Source organism: Manis javanica, chromosome X (assembly GCF_040802235.1).
Source record: "Manis javanica isolate MJ-LG chromosome X, MJ_LKY, whole genome shotgun sequence".
NCBI classification, from domain to species: Eukaryota; Metazoa; Chordata; class Mammalia; order Pholidota; family Manidae; genus Manis; species Manis javanica.
The window spans coordinates 42,489,288-42,515,013 of NC_133174.1; the positions used below are offsets into that span (position 1 = coordinate 42,489,288).

At 39.7% G+C, this 25,726-nt stretch overlaps 2 protein-coding genes across 6 annotated transcripts in view; both read left to right on the forward strand.

Moving 5' to 3' along the window:
• Positions 1-25,726, forward strand: part of CLCN5 (chloride voltage-gated channel 5) — a 196,183-nt gene that overhangs the window by 15,468 nt on the left and 154,989 nt on the right. Inside the window, exon 3 of one of the 5 annotated variants that reach the window (XM_073228044.1) lies at positions 11,204-11,369. The exons of the other annotated variants lie outside the window; for them this stretch is intronic. The gene's annotated coding sequence lies outside the window, so the exon portion shown is untranslated. The remainder of the gene's footprint in view (positions 1-11,203; positions 11,370-25,726) is intronic. 5 annotated transcript variants of the gene reach the window in all.
• On the forward strand, positions 2,589-6,980 carry LOC108389707 (ubiquitin-conjugating enzyme E2 N-like). Its single transcript, XM_073227747.1, has one exon. The coding sequence runs from the start codon at positions 5,840-5,842 to the stop codon at positions 6,266-6,268; it is 429 nt and encodes a 142-aa protein (XP_073083848.1). The 5' UTR covers positions 2,589-5,839; the 3' UTR covers positions 6,269-6,980.

Consider the following 25,726-nt stretch of genomic DNA (forward strand, 5'->3'; position numbering starts at 1 on the left):
CCCACAGAAGTTGGGGCTTGGTGTTGTTATTGTCATTTGTTTCTATATATTCCTTGATCTCTATTTTGATTTGTTCATTGATCCATTGATTATTTAGTAGCATGTTGGTAAGCCTCCATGTGTTTGTGAGCCTTTTTGTTTTCTTTGTAGAATTTATTTCTACTTTCATACCTTTGTGGTCTGAAAAATTGGTTGGTAGAATTTCAATATTTTGGAATTTACTGAGGCTCTTTTTGTGAGCTAGTATGTGGTCTATTCTGGAGAATGTTCCATGTGCACTTGAGAAGAATGTATATCCTGTTGCTTTTGGATGTAGAGTTCTATAGATGTCTATTAGGTCCATCTGTTCTAGTGTGTTGTTCAGTGCCTCTGTGTCTTTACTTATTTTCAGCCCGGTGGATCTATCCTTTGGGGTGAGTGGTGTGTTGAAGTCTCCTACAATGAATGCATTGCAGTCTATTTCCCTCTTTAGTTCTGTTAGTATTTGCTTCACATATGCTGGTGCTCCTGTATTGGGTGCATATATATTTAGAATGGTTATATCCTCTTGTTGGACTGAGCCCTTTATCATTATGTAGTGGCCTTCTTTATCTCTTGTTACTTTCTTTGTTTTGAAGTCTATTTTGTCTGATATTAGTACTGCAACCCCTGCTTTCTTCTCACTGTTGTTTGCCTGAAATATGTTTTTCCATCCCTTGACTTTTAGTCTATGCTTATCTTTGGGTTTAAGGTGAGTTTCTTGTAAGCAGCATATAGATGGGTCTTGCTTTTTTATCCATTCTATTACTCTATGTCTTTTGATTGGTGCATTAAGTCCATTTACATTTAGGGTGACTATTGAGAGATATGTACTTATTGCCATTTCAGGCTTTAGATTCGTGGTTACCAAAGGTTCAAGGTTAGCTTCTTTAGTATCTTACTGCCTAACTTAGCTCGCTTATTGAGCTGTTATATACACTGTCTGGAGATTCTTTTCTTCTCTCCCTTCTTATTCCTCCTCCTCCATTCTTCATATGTTGTGTGTTTTGTTCGGTGCTCTTTTTAGGGGTGCTTCCATCTAGAGCAGTCCCTGTAGGATGCCCTGTAGAGGTGGTTTGTGGGAAGCAAATTCCCTCAGCTTTTGCTTGTCTGGGAATTGTTTAATCCCACCATCATATTTAAATGATAGTCGTGCTGGATACAGTATCCTTGGTTCAAGGCCCTTCTGTTTCATTGCTTTAAGTATATCATGCCATTCTCTTCTGGCCTGTAGGGTTTCTGTTGAGAAGTCTGATGTTAGCCTGATTGGTTTTACTTTATAGGTGACCTTTTTCTCTCTAGCTGCCTTTAAAACTCTTTCCTTGTCCTTGATCCTTGCCATTTTAATTACTGTGTGTCTTGGTGTTGTCCTCCTTGGATCCTTTGTGTTGGGGGTCCTGTGTAATTCCATGGTCTGTTCGATTATTTCCTCCCCCAGTTTGGGGAAGTTTTCAGCAATTATTTCTTCAAAGACACTTTCTATCCCTTTTCCTCTTTCTTCTTCTTCTGGTACTCCTATAATACGAATGTTATTCCTTTTGTATTGGTCACATATTTCTCTTAGTGTTGTTTCATTCCTGGAGATCCTTTTATCTCTCTCTATGTCAGCTTCTATACGTTCCTGTTCTCTGGCTTCTATTCCTTCAATGGCCTCTTGCATCTTATCCATTCTGCTTATAAATCCTTCCAGGGATTGTTTCACTTCTGTGATCTCTTTCCTGACATCTGTGATCTCCTTCCGGACTTCATCCCACTGCTCTTGCATTTTTCTCTGCATCTCATCCCATTGCTCTTGCATTTTTCTCTGCATCTCTGTCAGCATGTTCATGATTTTTATTTTGAATTCTTTTTCAGGAGGACTAGTTAGGTCTGTCTCCTTCTCAGGTGTTGTCTCTGTGATCTTTGTCTGCCTGTAGTTTTGCCTTTTCATGGTGATAGAGATAGTTTGCAGATCTGTACAAGTGACCTCTGGAAGAGCTTCCCTTCTTGTTGGTTTGTAGCCTTTTCCTGGGAGAATAGCGACCTCTAGTGGCTTGTGCTGGGCAGCTGTGTGCAGACAGGGCTTCTGCTTCCTGCCCAGTTGCTTTGGGGTTTATCTCCGCTGTTGCTTTGGGCTTGGCCTGGCTGGGGCTGTTCCTCCAAAATGGTGGAGCCCCGTTGGAGGGGGAGCGGCTAGGAGGCTATCTCCGTAAGGGGCCTCTGTGCTCCCTGCTGCCCAGGGGGTTAGAGTGCCCAGAGATCCCCAGATTCCCTGCCTCTGGTCTAAGTGACCTGTGCTGCCCCTTTATGACTTCCAAAAAGCACTCTCCAAACCAAAACAACAACAGCAACAATGAGAGAGGGAACAGAAAGAAAAAAAAAAAAAAGGAAAAAACAAGCGATTTTTTTTTTTTTTTTTTTTATTCTCAGGTGCCGGTCCCAGGCACCCGCTCACTGGTCCTGCTGCCCTGTCTCCCTAGCACCAGGGTCCCTGTCCTTTCAAGGGTTCCAAAAAGCACCCACGCACCGGTCCCGCAGGGAAGGAACGCTCGATATTCTTTGTCCTCAGGCGCTGGTCCCAGGCACCCGCTCACCAGTCCTGCCGCCCTGCCTCCCTAGCACCGGGGTCCCTGTCCCTTTAAGGCTTCCAAAAAGCACTCGCCAAAAAGAGAGAAAAAAAGGGGAAAAACGCGCGATTTCCTCCGTCCTCAGGCACCGGTCTCAGGCACCTGCCCGCTGGTCCCGCAGGGAGAAATGTGGGATATTCTTTGTCCTCAGGCGCCGGTCCCAGGCACCTGCTCACCGGTCCCGCCACCCTGCCTCCCTAGCAACGGGGGCCCGTCCCTTTAAGGCTTCCAAAAAGCACTCGCCAAAAAAAAAAAAACAAAACCGCTCCAGTTTCTTTCCACCCGCCGGGAGCCGGGGGGAGGGGCGCTCGGGTCCCGCCGGGCCGGGGCTTGTATCTTTCCCCCTTCGCAAGGTGCTGGGTTCTTGCGGGTGTGGATGTGGTCTGGATGTGTCTTGTGTCCTGTGGTCTCTATTTTAGGAAGATTTTTCTTTGTTATATTTTCATAGCTCTATGTGTTTTTGGGAGGAGATTTCCACTGCTCTACTCACGCCGCCATCCTGGCTCCGCCCCCCTATAGGTTATGTTTTAACCAGAAATATTATTCAAAGCTTCCTGTTAATGTAATGCTGGTCTGTGTGTGGCAGGGTGGAGGGAGGGGGGACCAGAAAATTTCACTACAGGTGGCAAAAATTTCATATTATTCTTATTCTTTCTATTTTCTGTTAATGCCCCAGGTATTTATAGACCTGTGGTCAGACCAAAGAAGCTGTTGAGGAGTTAACAGGATGAGGTAACCCTCTTAGTAATGACATATTTTGATGCTTTTCAACCCAATACCATTCAGGCGTTAGGTAACATTTTATTGTATTTATTTAGAATTTCTGCCCTGACTACTTCCATGAAGAACAACACAGGAATTGCAACATAGAGCATTTAGAAATAAATCTAGGATAGGGAGCATCCAGTGGAAATGAAACAGACATTACCAGGCATGTGAAATACTCTGTGTACTGAATCTCTTTTTCCTTTGTTCGTTTGGCCACCACATGAAAAGATATGCATACTAAAGTACATCATTGATATCGTCTAGCCAAGGTGTTCAGGTGTAGAGAATTTCCACCCCCAGCCCTGGCCCTGGCTGTGCTAAGTCTTCTGGTGGCCACACCTGTGGCCACCTATGGCTCAGCGACAGATATTCCCAGGTTGAAATCATGGTATTTTCTATTTAGTTTGAGAGTGGTGAGAGGCAAGTGGGCAGAGGAATTGCTGCAATCCAAATTCCCAACTATATCAAGGCCTCCTTTTCCTTGGGTTCTATACTCTGGTAATTAATAATAATAGTACAATCTCTTCTTATATTTTCTATGTTGAATTATTGTACCACCCACCTAGATAGCAAAGTCAAAAGTCTGAGAGGAAGCACACAGTCATCCTTGTTCTTCCCTACTTGCAGTCCACCTCTGATGGTCTAGATCATTCCAGGATGTCACATTCCTGGTAAGAGCCTACTTACCTTTCAGGCATCAGCCCTGAGAAGGGTAATCTCTTCTCTGTAATCTTTCCTGAAACCTCGCCCATCCTCTGGTAAACTTAGCCCTTCCCTTCTTTGTGTCTTTCCCTACTATTTTGTATACCCTTCAAGGGCATTGGCTGTATTTCTTCCGTACTTTTGTTTTTGTTTCTGCTGTGTGCCAAGCACTTCATTGAGTAGGTGTTGGGATTACAGTGGTTAACACAAAAGTCATGATTCTTGTCCTCCTAAACCTTGCAGTCATATGGGGGAGTTAGAATGCAGACAGTCAAATGCACAAATATTTCATTATGAAGTGTGTAAATGCTAGAAAGTGAAGTCCTATGAAGAAGAAGAATATGAGACATAATTTATTGGGAAGAGGTGTCTGGGAGGAAGTGACGAGTTCAGACCAAAAAATGAGTAGGAGTTTATCCAGTTGGAGAGTTGGGGGAAGAGCATTCCAGGAAGAGGAAATGAGGAGGAAATCCCTAAGGTGGAAAAAACGTGGATTATTCCCCAACATGGTCCAGTGTGGCTGGATTATAGTGATGAGGTATATGGGCATGGGATGAAAGTGGAAGGGCGGGCAGGGTATTGGTCACACAGGGTTTTGTAGGCTGTGTTACCAAGAATCCTAAGTGCAATACAAAGGCTTTGTGGATAAATTGGATAGGGCAGGGTGACAGTGAACAAGAGGTTAGTGTCTTCATTCATCTTCACATACAGCTACCTAGCATAGAGTACCCAGCACACAGTATGTGTTCATGGAGTCTTTGTTTAATGCATAGTAATTGCCTTGCCTTCCTACCAGGATTGCCATGAAGATTAAAGGAGGTAAGGTATGCTAAGGTGCTTTGTAAAATATAGCATGTTAAACAGATACTATTCTAGATGTGATTCACTAAATTCTATGCAGTGATGCTTACGGACATTCACTGTCATGAAAAAAAACCCCTAATTCTCTGTTAAACTAGCAAAAGCTCGCAGACAGACCATCCCATGCCATGAGTATGCTGATATACTGAGTTCTTACATACTCAAAGTGTGCCCCCATTGCCAATGCCTTTAGCTAATTACAGGTGCGTGGGAACCCTTTGATATCACACCATGATGTAGCACTCCTGGTGTTAGAAATAACTGTGGGTGATGTTGCCAGGAGCAGCATAGGTTTCTCTTCTATACTGAATTCATCCAATAAATCTCTGAACCTAGGAATTCATTATTTGAAAGCTAAATTAACTGTGAAGAATAGCACCCTCTGAATTTGCATTTGGAGGAGGGCAAAGTTAATCGCAGCTAGGTGTGTCTGCCACCAACTGTGGCACTTGGTTTTCTAGAGTGTGTTAAAATAACAGATGTAACAAAATCATCAGTGCTTTGCTACTTTTTTGTTAAATGTCTGGTTTTCTACTTGGGCTGCAGGAACTTCAGATCAGGTGATTGATTTAGCAGTCCACCTCTGTGCAGTGTTGGTAGAGTATAAATTGGTAGAACCCATTTGGAAGGTAGCTTGGAAATCCTTATCAAATGTAAGATGAGTATATTTTTGTCCCAGTCTAAAAAGGAACTGCACAAAAGTCACTTGTCACAAAGATATTGCCTCATTGTTGCCATTTTTTCAATAGCAGCAATCTTGATGTCTATCATGAGAGACTGGTTATATTAATAATAGTGAATAAACACTATGGAATGCTGTACATTTCATTAAAAAGAGTGAGGTACTGAGACTAGACCAGAGGCCAAACTCGGGACCTGACAAGATGGCCGGGCTACCCCGCAGGATTATCAAGGAAACCCAGCATTTGCTGGCAGAACTAGTTCCTGGCATTAAAGCAGAACCAGATGAGAGCAACACCCGTTATTTCCATGTGGTCATTGCTGGTCCTCAGGATTCCCTCTTTGAGGGAGGGACTTTTAAACTTGAACTATTCCTTCCAGAAGAATACCCGATGGCAGCCCCTAAAGTATGTTTCATGACCAAAATTTATCATCTTAATGTAGACAAGTTGGGAAGAATATGTTTAGATATTTTGAAAGATAAATGGTCCCTAGCACTGCAGATCCGCACAGTTCTGCTATCGATCCAGGCTTTGTTAAGTGCTCCCAATCCAGATGATCCATTAGCAAATGATGTAGCGGAGCAGTGGAAGACCAACGAAGCCCAAGCCATAGATACAGCTAGAGCATAGACTAGGCTTTATGCCATGAATAATATTTAAATCGCTCTGATCATCAAGTGTGCATCACTTCTCCTGTTCTACCAAGACTTCTTCCTTTTTTGTTTGTGTTTAATGGACACAGTCTTAGAAACATTACAGAATAAAAGCCCAGACATCTTCAGTCCTTTGGTGATTAAATGCACACTAGCAAATCTGTCTTGTCCTGATTCACTGTTGTAAAGCATGAGCAGAGGCTAGAAGTATCATCTGGATTGTTGTGAAAAGTTTAAAAGCAGTGGCCCCTCTCTGCTTTTATTCATTTCCCCCATCATGGTTTAAGTATAAAGCACTGTGAATGAAGGTAGTTGTCAGGGTTAGCTGCAGGGGTGTGGGTGTTTTTATTTTTTTGGGATGGGTGGGTAGTTCTAATTGTAATGGGCTCCTGTCCTCCCCTTTATGGTGATCTAATTGCATTGGTTAAAAGCAGCTAACCAGTTCTTTAGAATATGCTCTCTAGCCAAGTCTAACTTTATTTAGATGCTGTAGATGGCCAAGCTTGATTGTTTGAACCAAAATGGGAACATTAAACATCACAGCCCTCACTAATAACATTGTGACTTTGCTGTCAAGTGTAGAATCCTCCCTTCAAGAAAAAGCTTGTGACCATTTTGTATGGCTTGTCTGGAAACTTCTGTAAATCTTATGTTTTAGTAAAATATTTTTTGTTATTCTAAAAAAAAAAGTGAGGTAGATCTATATATAAGGACAGGGATTGATGTCCAAGATACATTTTCAGTGGGGAAATAAAGATGCAGAGTGGTATTGTATAATCCCATTTGTACAACAGAAAGAAGGGAGAAGATATAGGATAGATGGATATGAGTTTGTATATACATATACTTACATATGCATAGACGTTTTCTGGAATGAAGCACAGGAAACAGGTCTCAGTTGTTACCTTGGAGATTAGGGGAGGCAGGGCTAGGGGCTTTTCATTTTCACTTGATACCTTTCTTTACTGCTTAACTTGTTTACAATAAGCTATAAAGCCTTTAAATAGTAAAAATTAAAAAATCCCATACCCATTTGATTCTTTTCTTTACACTAATATACTAGAAATAGAACATATAATAATGGTTGAAGTGAGAAGTTAGGTCTGAAGCACAGGAGGCAGAATCTGGGCAAATCAGAGGCCTCTGAAAGCTACCAGGGAATCATCATGGCCAGGGGCTTAGGGGAGCTGTGGCTTTGTTAAAGCCTAGTACTAAGAAAATGAGACAAAATTAGGTAAAAATTGTGATTTTATGAGGCCTTTTTGTTTTTAGATGAAGCAATTTTAGTTATGTCATTGGTTTTTATTTGTGGGTATTTTAATACCTAAGTAACATAGTAATTGTACTTTAGGCCACAGTTAAACAATTAAGTGTCTCAGTGTCTGAATAAATAGTTGTTCTTGTTCAACTTGTTTAAATATAAATGCATGCTAGGCTACAATTTCTTGAGCTTTTTGCTTAAGGGCTCAAGGGGGAATGCACGCATAGTCTTACATTTGAAGTGGAGAAGATATAAGTTGCCTGATATTTGTGTAGTAAAAGTTTGATTAAATTCTTAAATGCTTCAAGCTCATTTTAGCTCCCTCCCCTGCCCCACCCCCTCAAAAAGAAGGCTTTTGTCTGAGATGCAAGAAGTAAAGAGAATGTTCAGCTGAATGTTCTCTCGATTTGGTGTAATGAATAGTTCTTTCACTCAGTTGTGTGCGTTTAGAGACAATAATCACTACCCTGTCTTAACTGACCCTGGTTCTATAATATTTGGAATCTTAGCCAGGAGATGGATGGTAGAAAACTTAACAATGGATTAAGAAGCAAGACAGATTTTACTATAGGATGTAGAATTGTATGTATAAGATGTACAGTTGGGCAGGAGGCAGAGGCTGTAGTGATGGGAGCAATCGAGAGGAAGGAGAAAGACTAAGTAATTTCTGGCTGTGGATAGGTATAGAGAGATGGGTGTCATAACGAGTGCAACTTTTAAGAGATTTGTCTGGTTGTGGAAACCATAGAGCATGAGGAGCTGCTTGGAGTGTGGTTTGAAACTGAACTTGAACCTGGACCTGGAAGTCATGCTTAGAGAACCAGTCAGGAAGATTCTTGTCCTTGCTGGTGATCAGAGAAGCTGTTAGGAATGGCCCTAGCTTGGACTAGGCGTAAAAGATGGAGGAACTGGGAGAAGAACCCAGACGTCCTGGAAAGACAGACAAAGAAGACCCTGAGCCACAAGTGGGCTGGACTTTGTACTTGCTGAGAGCCAGTATTTGGCTTCTCTGTGTAGAGGGTGTTGCTGAGAGGCCTCACTCCATAGTAAAGGATTCTGATTTGATTGAAGTTGAGAGAGAGAAGAGAACAAATAATAATAGCTATCATTTATCAAATACTTACCATGTGCTTTTCCCAAGTGCTTTATATAGATTCTGAGCTCACAGCTGATAAAGTCTGGATCCAAGGCAGTCTGGAACCTGTATTCTATGTTACTCTGTATTCCTAGGATCATCACTCCCAGAATTCCTTATCTACTGCCTCCCCAAAATAATCAGGGTGGTGGTCAGTTGTGAAAGACTGATACTTCCTGTTAGAGTCTCCTTTCTGTGGTACTAATGAGCAAGTGCAATGGTCTCAAGGAGGTAAGAAAGCAGAAAGCTTGAATATAACAGGCGATGCAAAAGTGGAATGCAATTCTGTGGCCAAAATTCTGGATTCTTTCTGAATTTAAGTATGACATTTAGTGAGTATCTTCTGTGTGGGATACTGCTAGGTGCCATGTGTAGGACTAAGAGAAATCAGAAGCAGAGGCTGTCCTCCCCATAGCTAGTCTCTGAGGAAGTTAAAACATGTGCACAAATAACTGTGACCCCAGCTTGGGTTAGACACACAATATAAAAAAGGCTTAGAATAATACCATAGGAGTTGGACAAAAGTGAGGAGGTGGCATCTGAAGTAGGCAATGTAGTATGGGGTAGGTTCTTCTATAGTTGTTGATATTAGAAATATGATTTCAGGCAGCAAAGTACATTGCACCTTTGAGGGAATGAGAAAACAAAGTATCATGCTAGGCCTGTTGCATTACTTCATTAAATCATCATAACAAGCCTTTATTGACCAAATGATTTATTGTCAAAACCACTTTTGATAGTAAAGTAGCATGCTAATCAGATGGGGTAGGGATAGACAGGGACTGACCCATAGAAACCAGGACATATGAGGTGATTGGTATCAACTTCATTTAACAAATGAGAAAAATAGTGCTCATAGGTATCAAGCGGTAGAGCCAGGGCTTGACTCCAACTGTCGCTTCCAGATGAAGAGATCTGTACTTCATTCTGCTAAGCAGTGGGTGGTGGTGGTGGTGGGGATTGAAGGACTTTGGGAGAATGTCATGGTTTAAACTATGTAAGACAGATGGGAAGGAGATGCCACAATTGGAGAGATTAGTTAGGAGAGTGATGAAAGAGATTCAGGTAGAACATTATGAAGGCCTGGATATAAGTTACTGACTTGGGGATTTAAAGGAAGGGATAAATGTGACTGACATCAGAGAGGAAGAAATGATAAACCTTGACTACTGGTCAGCTTGGGAAGGAGAAGAAGAGTAAAGCATGACAGGATATTCACCAAAAGTAGCCATTGTAACCTAGAAAGGTAATGTGAGTGTTCATTTGCATTTCTAGACTAAGAAAATCTGCTTCTCAAAACAATTGACCTACTAATTTGTAGTCATAAACAAATGACTTAACCCTCCTTTGCCCATATTTATTCATCTGTAAAATGTAATGCTATCTGTCACTAAAAGCCCCTGAAATTCACAGCTTGTCTGAATGTTTTTTTAACCTCCACTTTTTCAAAATTTGAATGCTTGTGCTTAGTAAGGTGAAATTGAATCCCAGTGTTGAATACACTCACTTCTATATTATATTGGCAAAATGACAATCATAATATTGATTATGATACATTATTTCCCTCTTCTGAACTCCTGCTTCTCTTATTGCCTTGAACTAATTGCTAGATGAATTCTGATGCCTGCTTTATAACATCTTTTCTATCATTGTCTTAAACTGCTTTTTAAATTCTTTATTATGATTTGACTTTTTAAAATGTTTATCTTACCTCCTTGGATAGATTGGAAAATACTTGAGGATTGCCAACATGTATATCCCTCTATTCCTCCTAATGTCTTAATTAGAGGTACCCAGGAAATGTTTATTGATTTGATTTGACCAGTTCAAATGGCAAAATAGGACCGCTTTTCCTTTTGTTTTGTACACTGTACTTGGTAAGTACAGTCTGATATAGTATTGGGTTTTTGGTAGCTACATCTTACTATGAGCTCATAATGAGCCCAAGGCCTCCTTCTTCCTTCAAGCATGTGTCTGTCTTTTTATTATTTTCTTTCTACTGAAACCTTTCTGTCTAGGCTTTTACTTAAACATTAATGTTATTAAACTTTTATTTCTTGTTTGTAATAAAATATTGCTTGGTGTATTAGTTTTCTATTGCTGCATAGTAAATTACCACAAATTTAGTGACCCAAAACAATAGCAATTTATTGTCTGGCAGTTCTTGTGGGTTATGAGTCTGTCTCAGCTTAGCTGGGTCCTTAGCTGGGTCCTGCAGCTCAGTCTTCCAGGCTGCAGTCAAGGTGTTTGCTGGGGCCACAATCTCCTCTGTGGCTTGGGGTCTTCTAAGCTTATGCAGCTGTTGGCAGAATTTAGTTCTTTGTGATTGTAGGATTGAGGGCCCCAGATCCTAGGTGCCACGTGTAGTTGCCTGGCAAATGGCCCTTTCCATAGGCACTTATTAGCATAGCAGCTTGCTTCTTCAAGGCCAGTAAGGAGTAAAGTCTGTGTCATGCTAGCAAGAAAGAATCCCGTATACAGTGGTCCCCCCTTATCCATCATTTTGCTTTCTGCAGTTTCAGTTACCTGCTGTCAACTGAGGTCCAGAAGCAGATGCTCCTCCTTCTGACATATCATCAGAAGGTCAATTGTAGCCTAATACTTTGTCACAATGCGCACATCATTTACCTCACTTCATCTCATCATGTAGGCATTTTATCATCTCACATCATCACAAGAAGGGTAAGTACTGTACAATAAGATATTTTAAGAGAGAGACCACATTCACATAACTTTTATTAAAGTGTAAATGTTACAGTTGTTCTACTTATTATTGTTGTTACTCTTACTGTGCCTAATTTATAAATTAAGCTTTATCATAGGCATATGTGTATAGGAAAAACATAGTATATATAGGGTTTGGTGCTATCCATTGTTTCAGGCATCCACTGGGGGTCTTGGAACATATCCCCCACAAATAAGAGGACACTACTATATACAGTTGACCTTTGAACAACATGGGAGTTAAAGGTGCCATACTATTTTCTTACAATAAAGCTAGAGAAAAGAAAATATTTTTTCAAATTATCACAGATCCCCCCCCCCAAATTTCCAATATATTAATCGAAAAAAAATCTGTATATAAGTGAATCTGCATAGTTCAAACCCATGCTGTTCAAGGGTCAAGTGCATATATATATTTAACCTAATCATAATAGTGACAGCCCATCAGCTTTGCTATATTCTCTTGGCTAGAAGCTAGTCACAGGTCCTGCCCATACTCAAGGCATGGGGATTGTACAATGACATGAACACCAGGAGGTGGACATTTTGGGGGTCACATACAAGTGTTGCATTTGGCATAGAGCTGAATGAGGCTACTTGAAGACTTCATACCTTACCATTAGTCCATTAATGGACACTCATGGGATAAGGCTGGTGTAACAGCTATGACTCTAACTTTACTGATATCTAGGGATTGTTTTTTTCATCTTGCTCACAAAAATAAAATGAGAGATGATGTTCATCTAAATTTGCCTAAAGTCATTCGTGTAGGGCCTTTCACTGAGACAGAGCACTGGAGCAGGAATAAAACTGTGGGGATGGAGGTTCCAGTTTGGATGCCTATAGATATCAAGTAGAGATTCATCTTCTGGGGCTTAGGAGAAGGTTTGGGCTGAAATAGAGACTTGGTAATCTTTCGTGTATAGAGGGAAAATGATGCATGGAGTATGTGTATAGTTGAAGAGGGGAAAGGTGCTAAGGGTAGAGTTCTGGGGAAACCCAGGTATTCTAAGTGATTCCCCTGACCTAATATGACAACCAAAATGAAAAAGGAAACAAGTTATACAGCCTTAGATGAAAAGTTGTATTATTTTTCTTTGCAGAAGCTTTCAGTCTCTTCTCTTCCTGTTTATTCCAGGTACTGCTTATCCAGTTAGCCCCATTTCTTCCTTTCCACTGGACCCATTTGCTAAACCACATGTGGTTTCCTTTTGCTGTGCCCTCTAGCTACCAATACCTATCTAGCCAGCCACTTAACCTTTCTGGGTCTCCATTGTTTCAAAGATTGAGGGGCATGATGTAAGAAGGTTATGATTTTTAAGAAGCCTCTTTCAGATCTAAATTGTGTTCTGCCATCTTCTTTCTTTCCCGCTTTCCCTTTTTGGTCCTGTTGACAGTTCAGTTCCTTTTTGAAACTTCCCTTCCTTGGCCACAGAGTTGCTGTACTCGCCTAGTTCTCTTTCTGCCCCCTTTCCTGCTGCTGCTTGCTTTTACTTCCTTCTGCCCCTTAATCATGTCCATATTTAGGAGGGTTGAATTCTTTGCCTTTTCTCTATTTATACTCTCTGAGATTTCATCTTCTGTCCTGGTTTTATCTTTTTTTTTGGTTTTTAATGAGAGAAGTAACACATGATTTCACATTCATCTTAAAAAATAATATGGAAGCATCTTAAATATAAAGTGAAAGTGTCCCTTCAACCTCCTCCTCAGAGATAACCAGTTTTATTCTGTTGGTGTCCTTTCTTCCAGGTGTTGAGTCCTAAGCCCACAAATTTAACTCTAAACTTTAGTTTTTCATCAATGATTGGAATCAGGTTACCTTTACTCAAGTGCTCCAGTATCAGTGTACCAATTTGCAAGTTGAATAACTTTGGGCATGTGGTTGATGTGATTCTTTCTGTGGTTCTTTCTATTCTGTGATTCTTTCATGTCTAATATGTATTTCTTTTTGTGTCCCCATAGCATTAAAGAGTAGATATTCCCTGTTTGGTTGATCCTATTATTTTTATGACTGACAAACTCTCATTAGTACTCCTTCCCAATTTGCTTATATGCACAGACTGAACGAAATAGAATAACCCTCTGTTGAAATTTTAGATGAAAACGTGGTAGACTGGGTATAGGGCCCAGTCATTAGGAGCCAGAACATGTGAGCAGTTAGGTGAATAAGAGGAAGCATGAGGACTGTTGGAGGAGAATAAGGTGGTAGTGAGTAGTATATTAGAAACTTTGGTCAGTAAATTAAAGCTGGGTGCTAACATTAAAGAACTATATCTTGGGCTCTAAAACTTAAATATCTGAATCTAAGATACTAGTTATTAGAATCTCTGTGTGAAATTACTGTTTTGACTCTGAAAAAGATGTATGGATAAGTTCTACAGTATAATAGGTTATTTTATAAAAGTATTTCCCACTTTATGTGTATTAAATGTATATTAACCGGAAACATTATGCCCTTTGAGGGTCCAGATTGCCAATGGAAGTTGATCACTCCATGTTGTATTAATGAGGATTTATCATAAGTAATGACATGGTGAAAATTGCAGGTTTCTGTATAAGCTTAATTCCAAAGGAATTTAGGGCAGCCATGGTAGAAGATTCATAGTAATGGTTCTCAACTGGGGCAGTTTTGCTTCTCTGGGGACATTTGGCAACATCTGGAGACATTTTTGGCTGACATAACTGTGGGAGATGCTACTGGCATCTAGTGAGTAGAAGTCAGGGAAGCTGTTGTGAAGGCAGCCCTTCACAACAAAGGATTACCTGACCCAAGATGTCAGCAGTGCTGAAGTTCAGAAACCCTGCTCCAAGAAACTTGGGGTTAGGGGGAATTCCATGGAGGTGGTCATTGCTGCCCCTTTGTGTTATGCTGATGTCCTATAATTCTTAATCTTAGAGGATATGACCACTTTTTGGATTTCAGTGGTAGTAGCATAAATATTAGATAGAGGAACCTTATTTACTTTTCTAGGTATTCTAATTATTCGGATATTAAAGGAAATTATGCCAAAACTTTGTCAGTACTCATTTTTTTCAAAGGGAACTTATGACTAGAACACTTAAAAAGAAGTGAACAAGACTGCTAAGACCTGATGCAATTTTATCTTGAGTTTTTGAGTTCTTTGTCCTAAATACTGCAGGTGACCTTACCTTAAACTGAGATATAGCTTAGGAGTTTCAGTGGGCTGCCTAAGGTCCCACAGTGATTTAGTCATAGACCCTGGGACAGAAATCTGGTTTCTTGATTCCTAGGCCATTGTCCTTCAATTCTGCCATTGCTTCTATATTGCTGCTTCTCTGCTTTGAGTCTCCTGATGAGCACACTCAGGTATGTCAAAGGTTGGATGGTCTTAGGTCCTAGACATTTTGCAAATTTTTGCAAGAATATTTAATTCCACCAGTCATCTAAAAAAAAGGCAAAACCCAAAAGAAAGCAAAAAAACCCAAAGCAAAATAGTCCAAAATAATGCAGAACAAAATTTAAGGAGTTATACTTTTCACCTATTGACATGGATGGAGTATTACAGCAAATAGGGGACAGAGCTTAAAGGAAGTGGTTGGGTGAAAGGGCTGTTAGAGTAACACAGCTGGATGGCATTTCTCTAAGCTACCATTTTGAAGAATGTTGTCATTTGGACTGACTCCCAAACTCCCTTTGGCTTCCACTTTGGAATTTTAAATGGGTAAAAAAATATGATTTTCCATTGTTTCCACCTGCCCTGCATGGTTTAATAGACAACTGTTTAAAAAGAATAGAGCCAGCATTGATTTGCTTTATGAACTTGGGTAATACACTTGGTTTCTTCACATGCTGTTTCTTCATATAATGGAAGATGGTAATGGTAAAGGTAGTTAATATTTATTGAGCCCTTTCAATTTGCCAGGTACTGTTCTAAGTCATTTACGCATACTAAATTATTAAACTACAATACAGCTCTATAAGGTAAATACTGTTATTTCCATTTTAAAATTGAGGAAACTGAGGCAAAGAGAGGTTAGGTAACTAGCTTTCATAGCCAATAAGCAGTGTCTGATGTGAATTTAGATATGCTATAAATGGAAAATACACACCAGATTTCAAAGAGTTAGTATAAAAAGAATATAAAGTATTTCAGTAATTTTTTCATTATATCATAATTTATTTTAGTTGCTATTAATATACATATATATACTTTTTAAGACAAAAATGAAATCATTGGGTATACTTTTCCCCAGTTAACATTACCATGAATATTTTTCATAGCATTACATATTCCACATCATTTTAAATGTTCCACTGTATGCTGTTTGCAGTTTTTCACAATTCATAGCTAAGATGTATAATCCTTTGGATAACCATTGCTCACAGCTCACATCAGTGATTATTTCCTTAGGTTATATTCTTAGAAATGATATTACTGGTATATACATTTTAAATATTTTTAATAATTATTGTCAAAGTTGTCTCCAGCAAGAGCCAATTTAACTCCTATTCATTAAACAAATAGTTTTGAACACCTACCATGTCCAAAGCTATTTCATCCTTATGATACATCAGTGAAAGAAAAATCTCTCTGTCCTTGGGAGCTTTATTTTAATTGGGGGAGACAGAATAAGCAATTGACACAATAAGTAAATTATATAGTATGTTAGGTGATAAGGTGAAAAAATAGGATTTAGGGGTGGGGATGGAATGCAGTTTTAAACAGGGTGATCAAAGCCACATTGAGAAGGAGAGACTGAAAGTTGGTGAGTAAAGGGGGACTGCTCCAGTGGATTTCTGGGAGTGGGAATATTCTTGCCTTTACTGCTAAGCCACCAGAACTGAGCAGTATTACTTGGAAAAGCTCCCCAAATCTGGCTATCTATAAGGTATATTGTTTAAATTTCTGTTATTACTAACAAGGGTGACCTTTCAGGGTTACCTGTTGGCCTGCTTCTACTTTTTTGCCCATTTTATCTTGTATTGTTGATCATTTTCTTGATCTTAGGAGCTGTTTTAATATTGAGTATATTTTTTGTCATATGGCAGATTTGTCTCAGCTTGTTGAAGCTTTTCAAATTTCATTTATAGTGTGTTTTGACATGAATTGAGTTTTTTAATGTGGCTTATCTGTCCTTTGCTTTTTACCTTTAAAAATTTTCAATGTCAGCTGTCCAGTCTTTAAAAAACAGTTGCATTTTTAATTGTGTATGAGTCCATTGAAGCATTACTTGGAAAATTGCATTTCTAGAATTGCTTTTGTCAGAAATAATATCTTGTCCTCTTTTCTTTCACAGTAAGTTTATATATGTTAGTAAATTTTGTTTACATTAGTGTCTCTACTACCCTAAGGCCCAGAGGTTTGCCAAATTATCATATTCCTTTCGGTTCCTTGAAACCAACAACTTGTTGAAGTGCTAAAATGGTAGGTGTGTAGGAACTCCTTTATTGAAATGAAAAAAGATAGATTGGTCAATTAGAATCAGTCTTTACTATATTTTTTAGACCTGAAGGAATAACTGCACCAAGTCCCCCCTCACCCCACCTCACCCACCTTAGGTAAGCTTTTACCCCATGCTACCCACATCGTCTCTAGTACTAATGCTGGTTTGTGGACTAAGTTCATTTTTTTTTGGTATCATTAATCTACAGTTACATGAGGAACATTATGTTTACTAGACTCCCCCCATCACTAAGACCCCCCGTGAACCCCATTACAGTCACTGTCCATCAGCGTAATAAGATGCTGTAGAATCACTACTTGTCTTTTCTGTGTTGTACAGCCCTCCCCGTGCCCCCCCAACATTATAAATGCTAATCATAATACCCCCTTTCTTTCCCCCACTTCCTCTTATCCCTCCCTTACCACCCACCCTCCCCAGTCCCTTTCCCTTTGGTAACTGTTAGTCCATTCTTGGGTTCTGTGTTTCTGCTGCTGTTTTGTTCCTTCAGTTTTTTCTTTGTTCTTATACTCCACAGATGAGTGAAATCATTTGGTACTTGTCTTTCTCCATCTGACTTATTTCACTGAGCATAAAACCCTCTAGCTCCATCCATGTTGTTGCAAATGGTAGGATTTGTTTTCTTCTTATGGCTGAATAATATTCCATTGTGTATATGAACCACTTCTTCTTTATCCATTCATCTACTGATGGACACTTAGGTTGCTTCCATTTCTTGGCTATTGTAAATAGTGCTGCGATAAACATAGGGGTGCATCTGTCTTTTTCAAACTGGAGTGCTGCATTCTTAGGGTACATTCTTAGAAGTGGAATTCCTGGGTCAAATGGTATTTCTCTTTTGAGCTTTTTGAGGAACCTCCATACTGCTTTCCACAGTGGTTGAACTAGTTTACATTCCCACCAGCAGTGTAGGAGGGTTCCCCTTTCTCCACAACCTCGCCAACATTTGTTGTTGTTTGTCTTTTGGATGGTGGTGATCCTTACTGGTGTGAAGTGATATCTCATTGTGGTTTTAATTTGTATTTCACTGGTGATTAGCAATGTAGAGCATCTTTTCATGTGCCTGTTGGCCATCTGAATTTCTTCTTTGGAGAAGTGTCTGTTCAGTTCCTCTGCCCTTTTGCTAATTGGATTATTTGCTTTTTGTTTGTTGATGTGTGTGAGCTCTTTATGTATTTTGAATGTCAACCCTTTATTGGATCTGTCATTAGGAATATATTCTCCCATACTGTAGGATGCCTTTTTGTTCTATTGGTGGTGTCCTTTGCTGTACAGAAGCTTTTCAGCTTGATATAGTCACAGTTGTTCATTTTTTATTTTGTTTCCCTTGCCTGGTAAGATATGTTCATGAAGAATTCGCTTGTGTTTATGTCCAAGAGATTTTTGCCTATGTTTTTTTCTAAGAGTTTTATGGTTTCATGACTTACATTCACATCTTTGATCCATTTCGAATTTACTTTTGTGTATGGGGTTAGAAAATGATCCAGTTTCATTCTCTTACATGTAGCTGCCAGTTTTGCCAACACCAGCTGTTGAAGAGGCTGTCATTTCCACATTGTATGTCCATGGCTCCTTTATCATATATTAATTGACCATATATGTTTGGGTTAATATCTGGAGTCTCTATTCTGTTCCACTGGTCTGTGGCTCTGTTCTTGTGCCAGTACCACATTGTTTTGATTACTGTCGCTTTGTAGTAGAGCTTGAAGTTGGGGAGTGAGATCTTCCCACTTTATTCTTCCTTCTCAGGATTTCTGTGGCTATTCTGGGCCTTTAGTGGTTCCATATGTATTTTAGAACTATTTGTTCCAGTTCGTTGAAGAATGCTGTTGGTATTTTGATAGGGATTGCATTGAATCTGTAGATTGCTTGAGGCAGGATGGCCATTTTGACAATATTAATTCTTCCTAGCCAAGAGCATGGAATGAGTTTCCATTTGCTAGTGTCCCCTTTAATTTCTCTTAAGAGTGTCTTGTAGTTTTTGTGGTATAGGTCTTTCACTTCCTTGGATAGGTTTATTCCTAGGTATTTTATTCTTTTTGATGCAATTGTGAATGGAATTGTTTTCCTGATATCTCTGTCTGCTAGTTCATTGTTAGTGTATAGGAAAGCCACAGATTTCTGTGTATTAATTTTGTATACTGCAACTTTGATGAATTCACATGTTAGATCTAGTAGTTTTGCAGTGGATTCTTTGGGGTTTTTAATGTGCAATACCATGTAATCTGCAAATAGTGACAGTTTGACTTCTTCTTTATCAATCTGGATGCCTTGTATTTGTTTGTTTTGTCTCATTGCTGTGGCTAGGACCTCCAGTACTATGTTGAATAACAGTGGGGAGAGTGGGCATCCCTGTCTTGTTCCCCATCTTAGAGGAAAAGCTTTTAGCTTCTTGCTGTTCAGTATGATGTTGACTGTGGGTTTGTCATATATGGCCTTTATTATGTTGAGGTACTTGCCCTCTATACACATTTTGTTGAGAGTTTTTATCACGAATGCATGTTGAATTTTGTTGAATGCTTTTTCTATCTGTGGAGATGATGTTGTGATTTTTGTCCTTCTTTTTGTTTATGTGGTGGATGATGTTGACGGATTTTCGAATGTTGTACCATCCTTGCATCCCTGAGATGAATCCCACTTGATCATGGTGTATGATACTCTTGATGTATTTTTGAATTCGGTTTGCTAATATTTTGTTGAGTATTTTTGCATCTATGTTCATCACGGATATTGGTCTGTGATTTTCTTTTTTGGTGGGGTCTGTGCCTGATTTTGGTATTAGGGTGATGCAGGCTTCATAGAATGAGTCTGGAAGTATTCCCTCCTCTTCTATTTTTTGGAAAACTTTAAGGAGAATGGGTATTATGTTTTCTCTGTATGTCTGGTAAAATTCTGCGGTAAATCCGTCTGGCCTGGGCATTTTGATCTTGGGTAGTTTTTTGATTACCACTTCAATTTCACTGCTGGTGATTGGTCTGTTTCGATTTTCTATTTCTTACTTGGTCAGTCTTGGAAGGTGGTATTTTTCAAGGAAGCTGTCCATTTCTTCTAGGTTTTCCAGCTTGTTAGCGTATAGATTCTCATAGTATTCTCTAATGATTCTTTGTATTTCTGTGGAGTCCATTGTGATTTTTCCTTTCTTGTTTCCAATTCTGTTGATGTGTGTAGATTCTCTTTTTCTCCTAATAAGTCTGGCTAAGGGCTTATCTATTTTGTTTATTTTCTCACAGACCAGTTCTTGGTTTCATTGATTTTTTTCTATTGTTTTATTCTTCTCAATTTTATTTATTTCTTTTCTGATCTTTATTATGTTCCTCCTTTTGCTGACTTTGGGCCTCATTTGTTCTTCTTTTTCCAATTTCAATAATTGTGACTTTGGACTATTTGTTTGGGATTGTTCTTCCTTCTTTAAATATGCCTGGATTGCTATATGCTTTGCTCTTAGAACTGCCTCCGCTGCATCCCACAGAAATTGAGGCCTTGTACTGTTGTTGTCATTTGTCTCCATATGTTGCTTGATCTCTATTTTAATTTGGTCATTGATCCATTAATTATATAGGAGGGTCTTGTTAAGCCTCCATGTGTCTGTGAACCTTTCTGTTTCTTTGTGCAATATATTTCTAGTTTTATACTTTTGTGGTCTGAGAAGTTGGTTGGTAGATTTTCAACCTTTTTGAATTTAATGAGGCTGTTTTTGTGGCCTAGTATGTGGTCTATTCTGGAAAATGTTCCATGTGCACTGGAGAAGAATGTGTATCCTGATGCTTTTGGGTGTAGAGTTCTGTAGATATCTATTAGGTCCATCTATCTGTTCTAGTGTGTTCAGTGCCTCTGTGTCCTTACTTATTTTCTGTCTGGTGGATATGTCCTTTGGTGTGAGTGGTGTGTTGATGTCTCCTAAAATGAATGCCTTGCATTCTATTTCCTCCTTTAATTCTATTATTATTTGTTTCACATATGTTGGTGCTCCTGTGTTGTGTGCATATATATTTATCATGGTTATATCCTCTTGTTAGACTCATCCCTTTATCATTATGTAATGTCCTTCTTTATATCTTGTGACTTTCTTTGTTTTGAAGTCTATTTTGTCTGATACAAATACTACAACACCTGCTTTTTTCTCATTGTTTGCATGAAATATCTTTTTTCCATCCCTTGACTTTCAGTCTGTGCCTGTCTTTGGGTTTGACGTGAGTCTCTTGTAAGCAGCATATAGATGAGTCTTGCTTTTTTATCCATTCTATTACTCTGTGTCTTTTGATTGGTGCATTCATTCCATTTACATTTAGGGTGATTATTGAAAGATATGTGCTTATTGCCATTGCAGGCTTTAGATTCGTGGTTACAGGGTAGCTTCTTTACTATCTAACCATCTAACTTAACTCACTTATTAACCTATTATAAATACAGTCTGTTGATTCTTTATTTCTCTCCCTCCCTTCTTATTCCTCCTCCTCTATTCTTTATATGTTTGGTGTTTTATTCTGTACTCTGTTGTGTTTCCTTTGACTGCTTTTCTGAATAGTTACTTTTATTTTTTTCCTGTAGTTAGTATTTGGTTGGTCTGCTTTCTTTGTTTTGATTTTATTTTCTCTGGTGACATCCATTTTGCCTTAGGAATGTTTCCATCTAGAGCAGTCCCTTTAACATATCCTGTAGAGGTGGTTTGTGGGAGCATATTCCCTCAACTTTTGCTTGTCTAGGAATTGTTTAATCCCTCCTTCCTATTTGAATGATAATCTTTCTGGATAGAGTATTCTTGGTTTAAGGCCCTTCTGTTTCATTGAATTAAATATATCATGCCATTCTCTTCTGGCCTGTAAGGTTTCTGTTGAGAAGTCTGATGATAGCCTGATGGGTTTTCCTTTGTAGGTGACCATTTTTCTCTCTCTGGCTGCCTTTCATACTCTGTCCTTGTCCTTGATCTTTACCATTTTAATTATTATGTATCTTGGTGTTGTCCTCCTTGCATCCCTTGTGTTGGGAATTCTGTGTGTTCTGTGGTCTGAGATTCTATTTCCTCCCCCAGTTTGGGGAAGTTTTCAGCAATTATTTCTTCAAAGACACTTTCTATCCCTTTTTTTTCTCTCTTCTTCTTGTGGTACCCCAGTAATGCGAATATTGTTCTGTTTGAGTTGGTCACACAGTTCTCTTAGTATTCTTTCATTTCTGGAGATCCTTTTATCTCTCTCTGCCTCAGCTTCTCTGTGTTCCTGTTCTCTGATCTCTGTTCCATGAGTGGCCTCTTGTACCTCATCCAGTCTGCTCTTAAGTCCTTCCAGAGATTATTTTATTTCTGTATGTCCCTCCTAACTTGATCCTTTAGCTCTTGCATATTTCTCTGCAGGTCCATCAGCATGGTTATGATGTTTATTTTCAATTCTTTTTCAGGAAGATTGGTTAAATCTTTCTATCCAGGCTCCCTCTCAGGGGTTGTCTGGGTGAATCTCAACTGGATCAGATTCTTCTGCCTTTTCATGGCTATAGAGGTACTCGTGGGCAGCTGGCATGTGTGTTAGCTGGGAGAACAAAGTCCCTTCCTCCTTGCTGGTCGCCTTGCCCTCCTCGGAGCAGCTTCTGATTTTATTTCCTGAGCCGCCGTGTGTGGGGCAGCCATCTGGGCAGCCCAGAGCTGTGCGGGGATGTGCAGGCACGCTGGGTGTGCTCTTCTGCAAAAACGGCAACCCTCTTAAATAGAATTCGTGCCTCATATCGAATTTACCGAGTATCATAATTCCTCCAGGTGGTAAAGATACCTCGAGACAAGTGCTGGGCATAGAAGCCACAGGGCATAAATCTGCAAAGAAGTAAAAAGCTAACCTTTTCAAACAATATGACTTCTCTCTCACTTACCAACTTTACATTTCCCTGTATGGCCCCGGAAGATGACTGGTTAGCCAGAGATGGGTAAGATTCCTCAAGGGAGGAACAACCTAAGACAGGCACAGTCGCAGGGGGGCCATCAGTTGAGAATTTGGGGTTCAACAGAGGTGAGGCTCAGAACCTCACCCCCCCTGCTTTGAGAGAAATCTTCTGCATCCGTGGATGTCTTGCTGCCCTTGTCTAGCCTGGATTAATACTTAGTCCATAGGCACACACCTGATCATCTGATCATCTACATTTGCCCTCTTACAGCACTAAACTATGTTTTCTACCTTTATCTTGCATCTACCTACCACTTCAGCATTTTATTAAAAATAAAAATAATAATAATAATAGAGGGAGAAATGTGGGATCAACATATAAATCAAGTACAAAAATCAAATGAATATTCATATTTGACCTGATTGTTTATAGGTCATAATGCGTGATCAAAACTGAAAGTTTCTGTGATGAATGCCCTTGTACTGTTCACCATGTAAGAATTTATTCACTATGTAAGAATTCGTTCACCATGTAAGAACTTGTTCGTTATGCTTGAGAAGATTGGAGACTGACGAGAATTAGGCTTGAGATGGATTAATGATTGTACATTGAGCATTGACCCCCCTATACTGAATTTTATTGTTGTTAACAACCATTTGACCAATAAATATGAGAGATGCCCTCTCAAAAAAAAAAAAAAATGGCAACCCTTAGCGCCCTGTCCCGGCTTTGTGCGCACCTGCGGGGCCTCTGAGTCTGGCCTGGGCTGCTGTGGAGGTGGCACTGGGCAGTTGCTGTGGGTGCGGCTACTCTCAGGCTGCTCCCCTGCTATGATGGGGCCGTGCCAGAGGGGGAATGGATAGGAGGCTGTTTATTGCTGTGAGGGGCTTCAGAGCTGCGCTGCCTCCCAGGGGCCTGGAGCATCTGAATTTCCCTGGGATTCCCAGCTGCTGGGCTGAGTGTGCTGGGTTGTTTCTGTCCAGTTGTGAGGCCCCTGTCCCTCTAAGACTTTCAAAAAGCACTCGCTTTTCTTTTGTCCTATGGTTGCGGGCTACAGGAACTGCTCACAGATTTTACTGTTCTGTTTCCCTAATATCCATCAGACCATGCAATGTGTGTTTGCGCTCTGGTGCAGATTACTAGGGCTGGGTATTTAGCAGTCCTGGGCTCCCGCTCCCTCCCTGCTCTGACTACTCTCCTCCCACTGGGGAGCTGGGGTGGGTGGCGGGCAGTTAGGCCCCACTCTCCGTGGCTTGTATCTTACCCCCTTCGTGAGGCACTGAGTTCTCGCGGATGTAGATGTGGCCTGGCTGTTGTACTGTGTCTTCTGGTCTCTCTTTTAGGAATAGTTGTATTTTCAAAAATATATATGGGTTTGGGAGGAGATTTCCACTGCCCTATTCATGCTGCCATCTTGGCTCCTCCTGTATTTCAATATTTTTAAATATTGATTTCATGTTGAAGTGAGAATATTTTGGTTATACCAGGTTAAATAAGATCTATTATTAAAGTTAATTTCATTTTGTTCTTTTGTTTCTCTTTACTTTTCTTGATGTGGCTTCCAGAAAATTTAAAGTTACATATGTGGGTGGCATTTTTATATTTCTGTTAGACAGCACTATTCTAGAGAGTCTTATCAAACTAGTTCCAGGAGTGGGTGATATCTCACCTTATTGTCATTTATATGAGACTAAATGCTGAGGAAGACAAAACTGTTAAATACATTGGACTGAAGTTTGCTGTGATAGGCTGTAAGTCTCTAAGGTGGGCATTAGGTTTGTTCTCTAATGCTTGCATTATTAAAGGGTGGGGAAGGAGGATGCTTTGAATTATGTAAATTCTAAAGGTTTCTTTCTGTTCACATCTGACGAATAACTGTGTAAGATTGTGTTCATACAGTGGCTCAGATGCAAATCAGTGTCTTGGCCCCTGCCACCATGGAGCTTATAATGTAATAAAATAACACATACACAGACAACTCTACATAAAATAATGTGTAATGAGTGTAGAAACAAAGGGCTTAAAATCTCAAGAGAACAAGAAGTCATTTGCAACTATGGTGAGGAGGAGGGAACATTTGGGAGAGAGGTGAAATTTGATCTGGTTGAAGAAAGATAGATAGGATTTTAATAGAAGTCCATCCTGTACTCAAAGGGATATGCAGACATAGGTGGCAGGTTACTGAGCTGGCATGGCCTTTTGCTCACCAAATGGAAGCTCTGCGTGGCACAAAATGGAGAGAGATCTGATACATTAAAATGGGGATGTTTTTAGGATGCTTTTGTGTCCCCCTGCCTTCCTTGGTAGACCCCTTTCTTGCATATACATAGAAACAACCACTCATGGAACAAACTACGTATCTAAGTCTTTTGATTTCTGATCTCCTGGGTCAGCTGGGAAGCAAGTGCTGCTTAAGCACACAGTTGTGCCAGTGCATATATTTTTAGGTAGGTATAGATGGAGGGGCAGGCAGATAAATTGTTTCTAAACTGTGGTTACAATAGGTCAGCCTTGAAATTTATATTTAATGTGAATTCCTTCCTATAAATTGTTGTGTAATCTCTCAAGCAAATAACTGTTTTGTTCTCTCCATGGGTAAGAGTAAGTTAAGGGGGAAGAAAGAGGCCAGACAAAACATTACTCTAACAGAAGCTTCTCTATCTTGAAATGAAGAAGTGGGGAAAAAAAATAATCCCCTTCCCACAGCCAGTAACACTTGTGTTCAGTTCTGTGTTTTCCTTCTACTTACCAATTGTTCATAAAATTAGCTTGGTTTCATGTGCAAGTCATTTGGCAAGTAAAAAAGACTTTGGAAAAAAAAGAATATTACTTTCAAGATAAAATCCAGAAAAAAAGAACTCTATAGTCCTAAGGAGAAAGTTTCCACTCTATTCTTGCAGGGCCTTGGTCTTCCAGGTGGGATTTTTGTGTTTGTTTAATACTAACAGAATTTTGCCTCATTAATGCAGAAGATGCTACTGTGACTCCTTCCTGCTTTCTAGAGGATACCATGCAGTTCACTGGTT